Below are 17447 nucleotides of genomic sequence, written 5' to 3'. Positions count from 1 at the left end.
GAGTTCGATGACGAACATGCTATTTTCTAGGCTTCTTCACGCTGAAATTTATTTATTTATTTAGATTGTTTAATACATTAAAGTTTATTCTCAATATCAAAAAGGTTGAATGATTGGATTCCATCTCATCATGAAGTGGTTGTGGAAAAACCTTGATTAGAAAAGTTGAAATATATAAATTTAAAGTTGTATAATCATTAACATGATGATGCATAACAACCTTGATGTTACAGCCATGGGTTTACTCGATAATTAAGGATGATTCATCCCTTAATCATTTGATTCTTTTTTATGACATTACTTGTAGATATATTGCTCCAAATATCAAAGAGCAGATGCTACGGAGACTTCTTGAAGTGTTTGGGGTTGCAGTGAGTGTTCGAGCACTCCTTCAAGCAAATATGCCTTTTCACCTCATCTGTGCATCAAAAACACCTTAAAAAGGTCATACATCTACACACATATGAATAGATTTCATAACTATTTGTGCATATACACTATAAAGCTAGCATATATCCATGTTGATTTATTTATTAGAGGGAGATAAATGGGAATTAAAGCATAAAAATGAGCAACCCATTTGTAGCAAATTAGCCTACTTGTCAACACAGAGAAATAAATAGTTATACAAAAATATTAGGTAGAAAGATCTGGAAAAGAGTTCAAGTTATCATTTTATTGCTTCATTATTAGCTTCATAAGCTTATCGGTTGAGCCAAATCTAAGTTCACTATAGAATCAAAATTCAAATCAAGCACAGTCAGAAGACGTGATCTGAGAGTCTACGTGGGTGAATCTAAAATTTGATTTTTTTCCTATTTAAAGAAAAAAGAGAGTCTTGTTTCAAATTTTATTTAACAATAATATCCAAAATGGTATCATTTTAGTTTAAAAAACCAAGTTTCTTCATTGACGACTAGTGGATCCTACCATGCCAAAACGAGTCTTATATCCAGGCTTTCAAGTGAAATGTAGAGGCAAGAGAAGGGGTTGGTGTTACCGTCCATGATTTTGTTGCAATTTTGAAGCGAACAACCAACATTGCAGTAGCGAATAACATCTAAATTGTTGCTGCACGTGTCCATGCAGTGAGACGAACACTGCCACGGTATATTACCTTGATCAACACAGCTTCTAAAACATTTATCATAACACTTCTTATCGTACTCTTCCGAGTAAGCTGTTGTTTTCCTCAAGAGCATCAGCATCAACATCAGAACGATCACCTTGTTGAACCCCGTAATTAACTCCATTTCTGTGAATTTTCTTTTGATTAATCGTGCTTTGGCCCATCCAAAAAGGCAACATATATGCTTTAATCTTTTAACAAAGTTAACACGTAAATGCATTGGTAGTTGCAAGGAAAAAATAGCATAAAATCAGCAAGTATTACTACTAAATGCAATTTGCATGAAGAACTGTTATCCAGTCCATTTATACACAAACTACTTTGATTCAAAAAGGTAAATTGTAATGTGATAAGATGTTTTTATCAACAAAATTGCCGATGAAGTTACTGGTTATCAAAATAATTATGTTTGTGAATCCATAAGTAATATGTAATTACTATGAATTTCACTTATGGAGTTATATATGGTTCTTCTACTATTGATATGCTAAATAATATTGAGAGAATTATTGATAAATTGAAACGTGTAATTTTTTTAGCTTGTATGATTCATCTATAAAGTTATCAGTAAATTTATTAATAATAAACTTACTGATAAATTAAAAATTATTGAAGAGTTTTTTTTCAATAGATATTTTTTTGTCTATAATTATGTTGATAAAATATTACAGACGGAATATTAGGTAAATATTGATATAAAATTTCATTTATAAAACTGTTACTGTTGATGATGACAAAAGTCTAACACAACCGCGGAACAAGTTAACAAAAATCCAAGGAAGAAACAGCGGGTGTTTTCGTTGTCTTAGTTGATTTTGATGCATGATGGATTACTTCACATCGTTATATTTGTCATATAGGATATGGTAGTTGAATTGTTGATTCACTTCCCTACCTCTCTCTCTCTCTCTCTGTCCAGACAAAGCATGATAAAGCACAGAAGCGTCGATAAGGGCATCTGAGCCGGATCAAGAAACCCACTGGTCCTTATGGTGGAGAAAGCTTCGGAATCAATGCAAGAATTAGACGAAGTATCAGACTTTGAAACTAAGAACCACACTCCTCTGTATTATGAAAGTGTTACATTCAAGTCTTTAACCTAAGAGCACGCTTCCCATATAGAAAAGCAAAAGTTATGGTTTTTGATATTGACGTATGGAAAGCCTCCAATTACACAGTGAGGAGACATGCCATTTTTATCACAAGCCTGGAATCTGCTTGATTTGATGATTCAAATTCCAGCCATTTGGACGATGCGCAAAGCCAAGATTACAAAAAATTATTAGAATTTCCTTTGGTTTACCTTTCTGTCATTACGAAATTTTTTCTTCAAATTTATTTGTCAAAAATAAACGTCAGTTACCATATAGTTTAATATTTTAAAATAAAATAACATTGGTAGATTCTCATTTTTGTTATGAACATACAGACCAGACTACGCTTTAATGGTAAAAGAAAGAGAAAAAAGAAGAAGAAGCATACACATCCCAGTTACTTTTATTCACGAGTTCTAATAAAAAGTAGCTAATTAGCTGTATAAAGATACATAGCTAGATAGACAAATCATAGTTTGGTATGGCGGACAGTATTGATTGGATTTATACATAGCTATATAGACACATCATAGTTTGGTATGGTGGACAGTATTGATTGGATTGAAAATAATAGAATCCGACAAATAACTATCTTGTCTTGTAATTGATGTGCTTGGATCTCGACTAACTTGAAAATTTAACTTATTTTTTGTTGGTCGAAAGTCTATAGCGATTAATCTGTTATCTGTTTTTACCTGGGATAAAATATACTATTTTTATGAATTTTTTTAATCAAAACAAGATTATTTAACTTTTTTAATTTGAGTCAATTCAAGTTGATCCTCTTAATCTAAAGTTTACTGCAAATTGATTTTTAAATTAGATTGTAAAATTATAATAATAACTATTTTTATTTATATATTGTGACTTGGAGCCGAGTTGACTATCCTAACCTATAACCCAAATATTATTCCAGGTTGACCTCCAAGTTAGTTTTAAAATCATTTTTATTATTATATTGATTCGGATCAACCTATGTTGATCCTACTAACCCATAACTCAGGTCTTGCTCTAAATCAACCTCCAATTATGATAGTAATTATGATGTATAATGTGGTTATTTTATATGTCTCTTTCTATGATATCTCACAATAATATACTTTTTATGCATGTTTAAAACCAATCTTAAGATGCTTATGTTGGTTATTTTTAATGCAAATGACTAATTAGTTTATAAGTAAAAATTGATTTCATAATTGAGTTTCAGATTAGTTTGTGCAACTGTCTTTGATATGAATGTTTGGTTTATAATAATATTTATCATTTGTTAGCAAAATAAGATTTTATGACTTGGGATCAAATTAGTTGTATTAGTGTTTACCTTTTAGGAACACTACCGAAAAGGTTGAGATCTTTTATCTTCTAAAGTTTTGAGCTTTGAGGTATTTCACATATCTTATTGTTTGGAAATAGCACAACATCTAGATGAACATGGAATATGTGGTATCATATATTTGATAATACTTTACAAGTGCATTTGTTATTGTTAGATTGGAACCATTACTAAACTTTTAAATGTTCGTTTTATATTCTTCATAATATAACTAATATTATAAAGCTTCTTTTGAGTTAGTTGAGTCTAAATACAAACCAAAGTATGTCTTCTAAAAGACTTATCTATCTCCAAATTTGGTTATTTTAAAATTATTTTTGTCTTATTATTTAATATGTGTTTTGGTTAGGACCCTATGAATTTGCATCTCGTGTTTGATATGTTATTGGTCATTTTTAGCATTGGTATGGTTAGTTATATTTTGCTATTACTTTTGGATTTTAAATTTGTCAAACAATGTGTTTCGTGTATTCCTTATCGGTTTATAATAAAAATCAAAGATCAATCATTTATATATCTATTTTGGACCTAGTAACTTGTTTACAAGACATATAAAGGTTTAAACCATATAAAAAGGATCTTTAGAAGGCCAATATTTTAAATGTTTTTATAAACTATCTTTTGATTTTTAATTACCAAAACATTTTTTATGTTTTTTATTCACTTACAACGTTTAAAGTGATAGACTTATAGCAAATTATTACCTTAAATATTAATAGTAGTTTTTATGATTTTTAAAATTTCAAGAAGTCTTCTCTTAAAACACACAAGCTTTTAGGTTAAGTGTCTATTAAGGATTTCTTATTACAAATGAACCTTAACTGGTCATTGTATTTTTGGGTAAATTAATAGTGTTATATTAGTCAATTCAATTATGTCAATGTTTACTAATGAGTTCCGAGTGTAAATGAATGCTCATTATTATTACACTTAGGTATCAATTAGAGGTATTGAATTATGTAATGAGTCTTATTCCAAAGAATACATGATGATAAATAAGAAAACATAAATTAATTATCCAGATACAATGTTTATGTATACACGAGTCTCCACCAACTAGTGTGCTTAAATATTGATTAGGAGAAACATTTTAAAATTGAATTACCAACATCATTATTGATAACAAGAACACACCCTCACAAAAATGCACCCGTAAAGGTTATTGTCCAAACTTGATCCATAAAAGGATATTCAATACCACTATATCTTGTTTCCAAATAAATGTATCTATAAATATCACTATTTGGATATTTAAGAGTAAGGTTTAAAGCTTTATTCAACAAAAAAAGAAAAAAAAAAGAACCTAGTACCATAAGATAAATGAACCTTTATTGTTCATTGTTCACGGACCATAATTACATAAACACATGTTTAATGACAACCCACCTAGATTTAAAGCTAGTTCAATTAGGCCCCATATAAACCCATCCTTATTTACTTTATCTAAAAAGACCACCAATAATTATATGTCTTTATTAAGAGTAACTGATTTTAGATGTATCAGTTTAATAGTTTTTATTAAAGTTTATAAACCCATACTAGTTATCATCTTGATAACAATTAGGATTGAAAAACATGACCTAAAGTTTAGAATGAATAAGTTTAAGCCCAAACATCCAATTTGTACCCAAATTTTAACTCATTATAGTAGACTCATTTATACCACCAGTACATCATGCATAACAAGCCATTAGGAATGCAAGACAAGTAATAATCTAGCTTATTTCAGGTAAGATGTTTTAGGGTAATAATATCTTTCTTTTAGCATGATTAATCCCTTACCTTAGAACTTTAAAAGATTAATAAGGGTTTTCTTGTGACTATAATACTAAGTGATAACTCATTTATATATAACATAAGTTTCAGACCTTTCTCCTTTGTAAACCGAAAGGCCTTTTCCTTTAGGAAAGAGAGGGTGGGTTGTCGTGATGTTGAGCATGACAATGATAAAATCATACAAAAAAATCATAAAGAATATTATAGAAGATTTCTACATAATAAAATAGGAAAAATAATGTAGATCTTATCTTTTTATCCATGAGTCTATTAAGATCGACATCAACTTGGTGATCAAACTTTGGTATAAAACTAGAATATTTTTTCCAACAAAATTAAAGTGACTGAATCTTCTATCATTGAACACTTTATATCATCTATGGTCTAATTTTTCACTAACCCAAGATACTGATAGAGTTTCTCTCATGTAATTCATCAACACAGCTAATATTTTTGTTAGCTCAATCCTTTTAAATTTTGAGATTTAACTTTGCAAATCATAACTCTCAGTTATGATGGATACTTAAGAAAACATGCGACATAAATTTCATTCATAATTATGTATTGCATAACCATTTCGGATCCGAGGATGGGTTCACACAGTTGGAGAAATCCTTCTTTCTTTGTTGTAAAAAACTAGTGTGACCTTATAACATACAAAGTTGATCTTATCAAAACCCAAGCTAACTAAAAATCTCAAAAGATGATGTTGTCCAAACTTTTGTTTCTTAGAAAAATTCTAAGCAACTTGTTTTAACATAAAAAAAAAGATCTAATCAAGTTGGCAAATTCAACTTTGATAATTAGTAAAAATATGATTTGATTTTAAAAATAAGATGACATCTTTTTATATATATATATAAAATGAGATGACAACATATTAATCACTCTCGATTAACCTGGATTAATTGTCAAATTCGTGACTTGAGTTATGAATATGAGTGCAATGAACTAACCTAGTTTGTAAGCTATCTCTTTCATTTTCCTTCTCCCATTCTCTTCCTGGTTGGGCTTTCATTGGGTTTGGGTAGGATGAAACTCATACCTAAACTAAGGAGTTAGTAGAGAATCAAGACTAAATTAAAAGAAGAGAGATTAGTTTGGGTGGGATGAAATTTAAGACTTAATTTAAGAGTCATTATAAAACAAACTAAATTAAATATAGAGGGAAAATAAATAAATGACATGTGTATTACACATGCCACTATGTAAAAATTGATATGACATAAGCCAATGATTTTGGTAAGTTTAAACATGATCCAAATAATCAGTAAAAACATGTGTTAGCTTTAAAACATAAATTAAGATAATATCTTTATTTAATATGAAGGCAATAATATATTGAAGAACCTCCAAATTAACCTAACTTAACAGTTAAATTCATGATATGAATCAAGGTTGTTAAAATCATGATTTTGACACGATATGAAAAATGCAAATCAAACTTGGATCATAAAATCATAAGGAATTTCAAAATACATTAAAAAAATTCATGTTTCAAATAAAAATTCATAGCTCCTTAAAATATATGCTTCAAATAAAAATTCATATATAGTTCAAGAACCTTAAAATACATGGTTCAAATAAAAATCCATACATAATATAAATAACTTTTCATTAGCTTATAATTAACAAACTTAAAACAAATAATATACTGGTGTGTCATGTAAACTAAAACCAGCTTTATTGCCTTCATCTTCCTTATTATTCCTTAAACATTCATTAATATCATTAGCATCAAAAGGATTATTAATGTCACTACTAGTGTCAACACTAATATTATGAGCATTAGTATTACTACTAGTACCAACACCAATATCATTAATTTGAATCTCCAAATCATTTTTAGTACCTTGACTCTCTATTTCAACATCATTAGGAATTTCTTCTTCATCACTTTTATTTTCATTACTATTTTTTCTTCGTGTTGCGCTATTAATAGCACCAAGCAAATCAATATTTGAATGTTTTTCTCCCTCAATTATCCAATCATCATCAAATGAAAGATCATCTCCCACACTAAAATTATCGGTTTGTTTTTTTACTTGATTATTACTCAATTTCAGATTGCACATTACAAATACCAAGTCATTCATTTTTTTTTAGTGCAAATGATTTCTTTGTTTTGTATAAACCTATATAAACAATTCAAATTTGTAAGATTTTTATCAAATATTTCAACATTTAAAACAATAAAATAAAAAAAACTCACCATTTCAAATGCATTTTAGTTACGCTCACATCTAGATGAAGTACAAGTCAAGCTTAGAACTCGAATTGCAACCTTTGTAATTCTGGACATTTATTCCCATAAGAATCCCACCATTGAGCTGGAGTTTTTTTTATCTCTTGCTATCTTGGCAGCCTCAATGCAAACAACCCTTTTGCATCCTTGAATGATTTAAGTTGCAAGTTAATTTTGCACCTTTTACTTGCATTAGATACCATCCTTTCAAAGCATTGATATAATCCAATTTTAATATTGGCATTAACCTTAAAATTAAGATTATAATGATAATGAGGATTCAAATAATAAGTTGTTGCATGTATGAGTCTGTAGAGTTGAAGTTCCCATCTTGGATCAATAATATTCCATAAAGATATATAACTATATTAAAAAAACAATAAAAATATCATTACACTCTAAGAATATCTCAATTGAAAGTATTTCTAAAGACATTCATATTAATAAATGATAACATTTGAAATAAAAATTAGCAAGATATGTATTTTTTTTCACCGAACCAAAATTTACTTGTATCTTCTCTTTTGCTTCATTCATTGTTTTATATATAAAACCCATAGTTGGTTTCTCATAAGAATCAACTAATCAAATAACTTTAATTAGAAGATATGCTCTCATAATACATATAGTAACATCATGCCAAAACCTGTTGTCCAAAACACAATCTTGAATTCGTTTCCCTTCTTCTATTGTTGTGAACCTACATGAATTCCACTATTTGGAAGTAAACATAGTCATTAACTATATTTTATGATCATTCAAATATCCTAAAATCAAATATACAGTAGCAAACCGAGTGGCAACAAACTTAATCAAATTCCTTCCTTTCATAATAGTTACTTGATGAACCTCTAACTTCTTCTCAAAATCCTCTAATATTAAGTCAATACAATGAGCAACACATGGTGTCCAAAATAAACTCTTTCTTTTTTTCATCAATAATTGTTTTGCTGCCTTATAATTTGCAGCATTATCGGTGACTACTGGGACAATATTTTCCTTCCCAATCCTCTCTATAATGGCATTTAACATCTTAAATACAGCAGCCTTGGACATATTAAAAGTATCCACCGATGACAAAAAAAAACTGTCATTTTAGGACTATTAACCAACAAGTTAAAAATACATCTTTTATTATCTGTCCATCTATCAGACAATATTGAACAACCAGTTTTTTTTTCATTCTAACTTATTCTCCTTAAGCATATTCATTGTTTAATCCACTTATTGATTCAAATACTTCTCTTTAATATCATGGTAGGATGGAGACTTGAAACCTAACCCATGCTTTGCAACTAATTCAAGTGCCTTAAGAAACTTAGGGTTTTTTACACAATTAAATAGAATTACACTAGTGTAAAAAAACCTTGTAATTTTTCGGCATGCTACTTCTCTAATATCCTTTTTTAGTAATTGATTTAGGTTCATTTGTGTACTTCCACTACCACTAGCTACTCTCTTTCATTTGTCCTTGGAGCTAATTTCCTTTATTTCATCATCATCAACATTTACACTATATTGATAGACCTTTCTTTTATTTTCAGTTGCTTCTAAATTTTTCACCAAAACACCTAAAATCATCAACTTAACATTTTCTGGTACTTGTTGATATGGCTCAACATTCTTATGAGTGCAAGACAAATGTTGTTTAAAACAAAAAATACCTCTACTGATAATTTTTTGACAATACTTACATTGAACTTTTCTAGAATTCTTATCAATATCTATACTATGTTGCCATCCCACATTAAGCCTATTACCAGATGAATTTTTTCTAGGTGTCATAAGTTCAATAATTCAAGAATCAATTCAAATCAGCCCTATAATCAATCCAAAAATTTTATGATTGTAATTAAATTTTTGTTAAAAAAGAAATACCATAATACATAATAGCCCAACTTTTATATTATTATCCAATCAAAAAACCTAAGATAAATGATTTTAGTACACGCTACAAAAAAATAATAGCCAACAACCCATCTTCTAACATTGAGCTATAAACACACACAAACATTAAACTTTGAATCTAAAATTCAAAGGCAAAATCTCAATAATAGACTGTAAAGATCAAAGCACCATGACAGGTTACAAACTTACAACCCTTTATAACTCAGTAAAGGCAGCATAAAAACAATCACACATCACTCTAAATTAGACTCACGCTCATGATAGGTTACAACTTACAACCCAAATCCATTCATCACAAGTTTAAATCCAGTTAACTTGCAGCAGCAGTAGCAGTACTCTAAATTACAATAAATCCAAATCTAGGGTAAGAAAAAACTCAATAATAGACAAAGTCACAGAAACCTTGAATCAAAATCTCAATCTTTAACATCATTAAACTGTAAAGATTAGAGCACCTAAAGGTCCTAAACAACAGTCACGAAAAAATTACAAATAGGGTAAGAAACGGATATAGTAAGAAACTAAGAATCTTACCTTTGTTCTGAGTAGTGAGCACTAAGCGGATCAGTATTGCAGTCAAACTTAGAGCCTGCGAATCCAATCAAACTAATATTAGCATCAAAGTAAGAAACGGACAGGGAAAAAAAGCCCCCCCAGCCGCTAGTAGTTACCAATAGAGAAGAGAGAACCAGTGAAGTTTTGTAGGAGGTGAAACAAGATAAACAGAGTAACTTACATAGCAGAGACTGGGGAGACGTCGTTGTTGTTAGGTGGACTCTGGTTCTCACGGTGGCTGGTGAAAAGAACGTTGTCGATGATGGAAAACTAAAAAAGATGAGGGGCGAGGGCTGTTGTGGAGTATCGGTGGATGGTGGTTGATTATTGGACCGTGAAATTGTGGACGGTTGAGAGAAAAGGATTAAGAGACTAAATCAATGAGGAATCCTTAGTGATGATTTAGAATTTTAGGATTTCAATTTAGGGATTTTTTTTGTTCTAAACATGAATGGTGAAATGTGAAGAGAAGACTGCATATATAATTGATGATTCGATGAATGTGTATTTTTTCTGTTAAAGCCAATAGGTGGTTGACACCTGTTAGCAATATTGCATTTTTATTTTCTGCGGGTAAACTCATTTAATCGGTGGTGAAATTATGATTTTATACGGTTTCATTTAATTTTAACAATTTTATCCTATTTTAACTTGATTTTACCCATTTTCGAGTATTACAAACGATTTAGCACGTAAAACCTATATCAACTTATAAAAATATATAATTTTATGAGTTAAATTGTAATTTTAACAACTTTGACATGGATCATAGATATGACCACAATGCCCTAACCTTGTTTGCCAAAAATCTCTTTATTTCCTCTTCATTTATTCTCTCTCGGGTTTGACCTTTATTTGTCTTTAAGTGGGATAAAATTCGAGGCCAGACAAAAGAGTTAGTAGAGAATCAAATACTAAATTGAAAAAAAAAGTGCTTGAGCTTGACAGGATGAAACTCGAGACTCGATTAAACAATTATTATAGAATCAAGGATTAAATCGAATGAAATGGGAAAACATTATCTGGCGCTTATTGCTCATCCCAACCTCCACCAGCAAGCAGCATCGGAGTGAATCGTAACGTTTTGATCTAGGGGTAAGGACTCATCAAGAGACACGTGCCTGCGTGTGAGAGGAACTGCAATATTGGAAAGGTGTGTGTGACCTCCTTTACATTCTGAAGATGGCCTCCTTAGTGTCTCTGGAATCCTATCAGTAGAGGCTTTCTCCCATGGTGATGCGGGAGTCTATGGAGCTCTAGTGTGGCTTTAATGACCAATTCTTTTTCTTATCTTTTCTCTCCTACCTTCAGATTTTTCACCTGTTTTTTTTTCCTACCTTTCAGGGACAAAAATGACTACATCATTTCATAATTTTGAATCGTAGTCCCTTTTAGTTTTAATCTTTCGAAAAACAAAAAATCTGAACAATCTTTCATAAAATTGAGCACTGGTTTAATGATAATTTATTTGTCTATGTGGAAAACCCCATATCATGCTTAGGGGAGAAAACTATTAATGTCAATCTCAAATAAAGTAAGTGTGGAAGGATTACATAAAAAGAAAGTACAAGGATGAAAAAAGGTAAATTGGATGAGTTACAACAATTAAAACAATCAATTATCCAACTTCTGTACTGCTTTTCATAATTATAATTATACGTATAACACCGATATTATATTACAATTATAAATGTAATTGAAATATAATATTGGTGATGGAGTATTGAAAGGATAAGGGATAGTGCTCCGATCAGAGATGGTTGTAATGTCAAAGAGGTGGGTTCAGGCAGGCAACAAAAGGAAGAGGTGGGTTCAGGCAACAAAAGGAAGAGGCTGTTGGTACGTAATGCGAGTGATGTGATTTGTTTTGAAAGTAAACGCATATGAGCCTGCTTGGTGGTTCAATTCCACTGACCGGCATGTTTCAGCTTTTTAGTTATTGGGTGGGGTTTTATTAATGTGAAATTTCACCCTCACCTTGAATGTGACAGAATTCTAAAACCTCAATTCTTCGCTTTTACCCTGAAAATGGGGAAGAATAATGACATGACGAGCACTGACGGAATGCTCACATACAAAAAAAAAGAGAAATCATAAAATTTATTAGGAGCATGCCTATACTAAATGCTGTTGCTCATCACCGTCATAGTTTGAGTTGTAATCTTCTTCGTCGTCGTCATCATCGTCAGAATCCTGATGAGCAAAAACGAATTAAAATGTTCTTGTTAGCTCGCAAAGATGTTATTAATTGAAGAGCTCTTGATGTCGTATCTTCTATGGTCATTGATGTTTACAGGAATAAATTTGCTCGCTTCAAATTGCAAATAGAAGGTTTCTAATCTTTGCCGTTCAGATTTTATACAGAACTTTGTCCATTGTTATAAAGGGTGCTCACCTGATATTGATACCGAATGCTCTTATGAATTGCTGCAAGTGTCCGAAAAACAACATACATTGGGAATAGAATTCCACAAGCTCTCAAGACAAGCATCTGCAAAATTCACCAGGAAGAGAATCAATTTGGAAAGGATACAGATAGGTTGAACTGTGAAGTATGAACAGCCACCATTAGGGAATCAAATGCTCACAGTAGCAAGTGTAAATGGGTAGTCCTCTGTTCCGCCGGTGATTGCAGCGAAAAGATGTCTCGAAAGTACAAGGGCTGTAATCTGCAGAAAAAAATCATGAAGGAACAGTCCATCAATAAACTCGAGCTTTTATTGCATGGCCGTGGGGGTTTCGGCCCACATTATTGCTACTAAACAATTGTGCTCCACTTTCAATTTGACTGATTCTAGGGCAGCTTGAATGAATCAGTAACTTAGCTAAGCGATCCCACCGAATTTTTAAATGTTACAAAATATTCCGGTGAACCGAAGTTCCCCATTACACCAGGCCATAGCTAAACTAACATTTCCTCTTTTTTCTTTTATCACGATCTTCTTAAACTAAGCATTAATAAATGTACTTTCAAGCATCGTATAATGAACAAGGACCTACTGTTATAGCCAAATACCAGAAGCAAGAAGACCGAGAGTCAGCTGTTGTTCTTTCAGATGTGGCTTCCATTTCTTGGTTTTCCGGATCATGTTCTCTTCTTGGAATTTCCAAACTATCTCTGCCACAATCACTCATGATTGTACTACATTACTAGATGACATATGCATGACAGCTCCAAAAAAGAAAGGCTAAAGACTTGAAAATGTCAAAAAGTAGTCATAGTTCATGGACCAAGCAGCAAACAGCTGTGACCAATTTGCTTGGTGTTTTCTTATATCAGGAGGAAGCTTGCAAATAAAGGGAACGCAAGTATTCTAAACTTGCACATGCAGTTGGAGGATAATACTGCCAGGCGTTTTTTTTTTTTTATCTACAATTTATGAAAATTATTGAATGGAAATATGAAGGTAGGTTACCTAATCGTCATTGCCTCAATCAGCTCACACTTTTTTGAAGGTGCTGTGTATCCTGGTTCATAATTCTGGAAAAAAAAATTCAAAATTCAAAAACAATTAATTATCTAATATATCTTTGAAATTAAGATTAAACCCATTGAAGACCCCATTACGAATTTCATCCAAAAAAATTGTAGAAAGCTTTCCTTTTTCCTTCCAATACAGTAAGTTCTGTGTTCATGGGCTATAACTAGAGAATCTACAGTGGATATCGTTAGAAATAGGCCGGCATAATGACATACATTATGAGAGCGGATAAAGACAAGATTGCAGGCTAGAAAATTCGAAGAAAACCGAAACAGATGTTTTCAAAGTTTGAAAAACAGATAAGTAAAACAAAGAACAAATACTTGATTCATATAATCAAAGTATCTGCAACACAGCTAACCGGAAAAATGAAACAATAAGACAAACCATGAAAACAAAACAAATAAGAGAGCAGAGGAACTCCTGAGAGGCTGTTAGAAATTGATTTTTAAAATGTATTTTTATTTTTTAATTCATTTTTAACATGCAGGCGCAGCTCCAAACATGCCTTAACAGATAAATCGTTCAAGTTTCAAAAAACCTGGAGACATATTTCACAATTTGTGTTTCCCTTCTCGTGACACCATCTCTGTATGCACTCTCTATGTGCAAACTGAAACAGAGACCCAAAAAAAGAAGTCATGAACAGAAGATGAAAATCAAAACTAAAGGTACTCACAAGAAAAGGTATTCTTGATTTTTTTAGCTTACCTTGACAGTTCCAGAGCAAGCACAAGGAGCTTCCAAGCTTTTACAGCTTTCAAATTCTGCTTCATGGCAAATTCTACAGTGTGGTATTGCACAACTAGTTCGCAAACCATCCACAAACAGTACAATATCTCCCATTTTTGTGTAAGTTTCCCTTTATTTCCTTTCTTCTTTCCTTCTTCCTTTCTAGTTTTTTTTATTTTTTTATTTTTAAAAAAATTCTCTCTGGTTTCCTCTCTGTTTTTCGGAACTTCTTGTTTTTTTCCCCTCTCTGTCTTCCTGGCCTCCATCGACTTTAAACAAGGAATTGGGCTTCAAATCCCAAAACTACCCTTATTTAAATTAAATTATTTAAAACAACAAAAAACACAGCATTGCACAGCTAGCCTGCAAATCATCAACAAACAATACAGCATCTCCCATTTTTGTGTGATTTTGCCTTTATTTCCTCCCTTCCTTCTTTCCTTTCTATTTTTTTTTTAAAAATAAAAATTCTCTCTGGTTTCTTCTCTGTTTTTCGAAACTTCTTGTTTTTTTGCCCTCTCTGTCTTCTTGGACTCACTCGACTTCAAAGAAGGGATTGGACTTCAAATTTCAAAACTACCCTTATTAAAATTAAATAAAAACTCAAAATAAAAATTAAATTATTAAAATAACAAAAAATAATAGTGTTCCACTATGCATCACACTGTGACATATACGGTTTGATGAGGCTAGCTTTTTTTTAATATCATCCCACTTGTATTCGAAGTTTAAATTTTGATTATAAATTTTATTTATATCATATTTTAGTTTCCAATGCATTAAAGAGAAAGAAGTACTGAGAAGAGAGAAAGCTTTCAACTTGTCATAAAAAAAAGTATAATTTTGATGTTAATAAGTTTATTTTGAAGAAAAAAGTTTAATTTAGTTTAGGTCTTAATATAAGGAAAAAGAAAGTAGATTGAAATTAAAAAATATATTTTAGTTTGATGTTGAATTATTATACTGATTATAATTTATTGCCTAGTTGAAAACAAAGTTATAAAGATTCATATTATGTGTTTTTGATAATTTTAGATAAAAATTAATTGAAATATAGTTTTTAAAATCAAATCCCCCATTGTTATTTATCAAAGGTAGAAAAACAATTCTTGCATTGAAAAATATATTGCCTTTCTAGATATACAACATGTCATTTGCTAGATCGACATGTCATTTGCTAGGCCAAGAGTATAGACTTGGCCTTGTAAGCCTACTCGCACATGAATTATTCTTTCAAATCCTGGCGCAGTTGGCTTGACTCACTTAGTTATTATTTAATTTTTTTATTTAATTATTTAATTATTTAATGTTTTAAAATAAGATAATTTTTGAATAATATAATTTCAATGATATTTTAAAAGTCATATAATAATATCATACTTTTCAAATAAGATTAAATAATTTTTTATAATATTAGAAGTTACTTTATGAATAATTATATATAAATTTAATATTCATATTTTTTAATTTCTTACAAATATTTAATGAATATGTATTATAACAAAAATTAAACGGTATAGAGAAATCATTGTAGTTTAAGAGATTTTTCACTGTGAATTATAATAGTAGTTTCATTTTTAATTTTTTATCTTTTTAAGAGTAATAAATATTTATTTGGCTTTCTTTCATAAGGGAAATCAAGTTTTCTTAATTTTTAAGTACAAGCAAATAATGCCTTTTGAATAAAAAAAGATAATAAAAAAAAGCTTTGCCTTTGCAGGTATTTTGATATTTTTGTGTAATTAAAAAAACCATGAAGGACATTTTAGTATTTTTATGTTGTATTTTTTATTTTTAAATCAAAAATTTGTTGGAGAGTGTTTCACACAACCAATAAGTGGGTGACATTTGTGTCATTTAGGAGACGCGTGAGACATTTTTCGGTAGCCAAATCTACCCATCCATTATATCACTAGATGCACAATCATGCTCTCTTTCACATAGAACAATGCATGTAGATATGTTATGGTTGGATTGTCATTGGTAATCAGTTGTTTGAGTTTTGCTTTCCTTTTCCTTTCTTGATAACTAAAGTACACGATTGTTCACTTCTTATTTGTTGTTTGCTTAGGTCTGTCATTGGTTGCCAGACCCATGCGCCTTAGATGTGGCAACCATATGTGATGCCAGACCTGGACGTGTGGGTATGGTAGACATGGGCAGATAGGCTTGCAGTTCAGGTGCCTAGGTATTGTATGACTACCAAACTCAAGGTGCTTAGGTTTAGCATGGTCGCCTGATCCAATTCGCTGAGATCTAATAAGGTTGTCAGGCCTAACTACTGTGGCTCAAATATGGTTGTAAGACCTAAGTACTTTGAGTGTATAATAGTGGTGGTGGTGGTGATTGTTGTTATTAGTATCATCCAAAAATTATTTATAAACAAAGTATAAATAATTTATAAAAAATAAATTATCATAAAAATCTAATTTAACATTTTAGATATAAAAATTTAAATCATATCTTTCTATTAAAAAAATTTATTTTTTTAATTTATGAATTTGTTATTCCTTCAATAGAAATTATATCTTTTATTAGTATTATTATTATTATCACCATCACCACCATTATTATGATTATGACTACTAATAATATTATCATTATCACTACTATTAATACTACTATCACTATCACTACTACTGTTACTACTACCACTACCACTAATGACTACCACCATCACCATTACTATAATTATTATTATTATCACCACCACCACTACTACTGTTACTACTACCACTATCACTAATGATTATCACAACCACAACTATTATAATTATTATTATTATCATCACCACCACCACTACTATAATTATTATTATTACTACCACCACCACTACTACTATAATTACTACTATTACCACCACCACCACCATCACCATTACTACTATAATTACTACTATTATCACCACCACCACTACTATTAACATTATCACTACCACCACCAACACTGTCATCACTATTACCACCAGTACCACTAACTACTATAATTACGACTACCACCACCACAATTATCACTACCACCACTATTACTATTATCACTATCACTATGACTATTAAAACTACTATTACTATTCCTATTACTAGCATTACGACTACCACTACTACCACTACTACTATAACAATAACAAAAACGATTATTACTATAATTACTACTACTACTATTACTATTACTATTACTATTGTTATTATTATG

The 17447-nt window shown here is 30.6% G+C and overlaps 2 protein-coding genes and 1 long non-coding RNA gene across 4 annotated transcripts; 1 reads left to right on the top strand and 2 right to left on the bottom strand.

Annotated features, from left to right (window-relative positions):
- Positions 1-156: 156 nt before the first annotated feature.
- Positions 157-1289, bottom strand: LOC105137976 (protein TAP1-like). 2 transcript variants are annotated; one of them, XR_844690.1, is made up of 2 exons: positions 1118-1289; positions 157-418 (listed from the first exon to the last, which is right to left on the bottom strand). XR_844690.1 is itself a non-coding variant. In XM_011043940.1 (2 exons), exons 1-2 carry the CDS (start codon positions 1251-1253, stop codon positions 339-341), a joined length of 333 nt encoding a protein of 110 aa, XP_011042242.1. In that variant the 5' UTR covers positions 1254-1289; the 3' UTR covers positions 157-338. The 2 variants fall into 2 exon arrangements, 1 of the variants encoding a protein (XP_011042242.1); XM_011043940.1 differs by having other exon boundaries at positions 1001-1289.
- Positions 1290-11685: 10396 nt separating this feature from the next.
- LOC105137972 (uncharacterized) lies at positions 11686-12121 on the top strand. The gene is made up of 2 exons (XR_844689.1): positions 11686-11816; positions 11847-12121. It is a non-coding gene; the product is annotated as an uncharacterized LOC105137972 (long non-coding RNA).
- LOC105137973 (uncharacterized) lies at positions 12034-14678 on the bottom strand. The gene is made up of 7 exons (XM_011043937.1): positions 14234-14678; positions 14064-14135; positions 13457-13521; positions 13041-13158; positions 12629-12709; positions 12436-12531; positions 12034-12233 (listed from the first exon to the last, which is right to left on the bottom strand). Exons 1-7 carry the CDS (start codon positions 14366-14368, stop codon positions 12156-12158), a joined length of 645 nt encoding a protein of 214 aa, XP_011042239.1. The 5' UTR covers positions 14369-14678; the 3' UTR covers positions 12034-12155.
- Between the last annotated feature and the right edge of the window lie 2769 nt (positions 14679-17447).

Source organism: Populus euphratica, unplaced genomic scaffold, assembly GCF_000495115.2.
Source record: "Populus euphratica unplaced genomic scaffold, PopEup_1.0 scaffold173.1, whole genome shotgun sequence".
Lineage (NCBI taxonomy): Eukaryota > Viridiplantae > Streptophyta > Magnoliopsida > Malpighiales > Salicaceae > Populus > Populus euphratica.
This window is presented reverse-complemented; position numbering and strand designations above follow the sequence as displayed.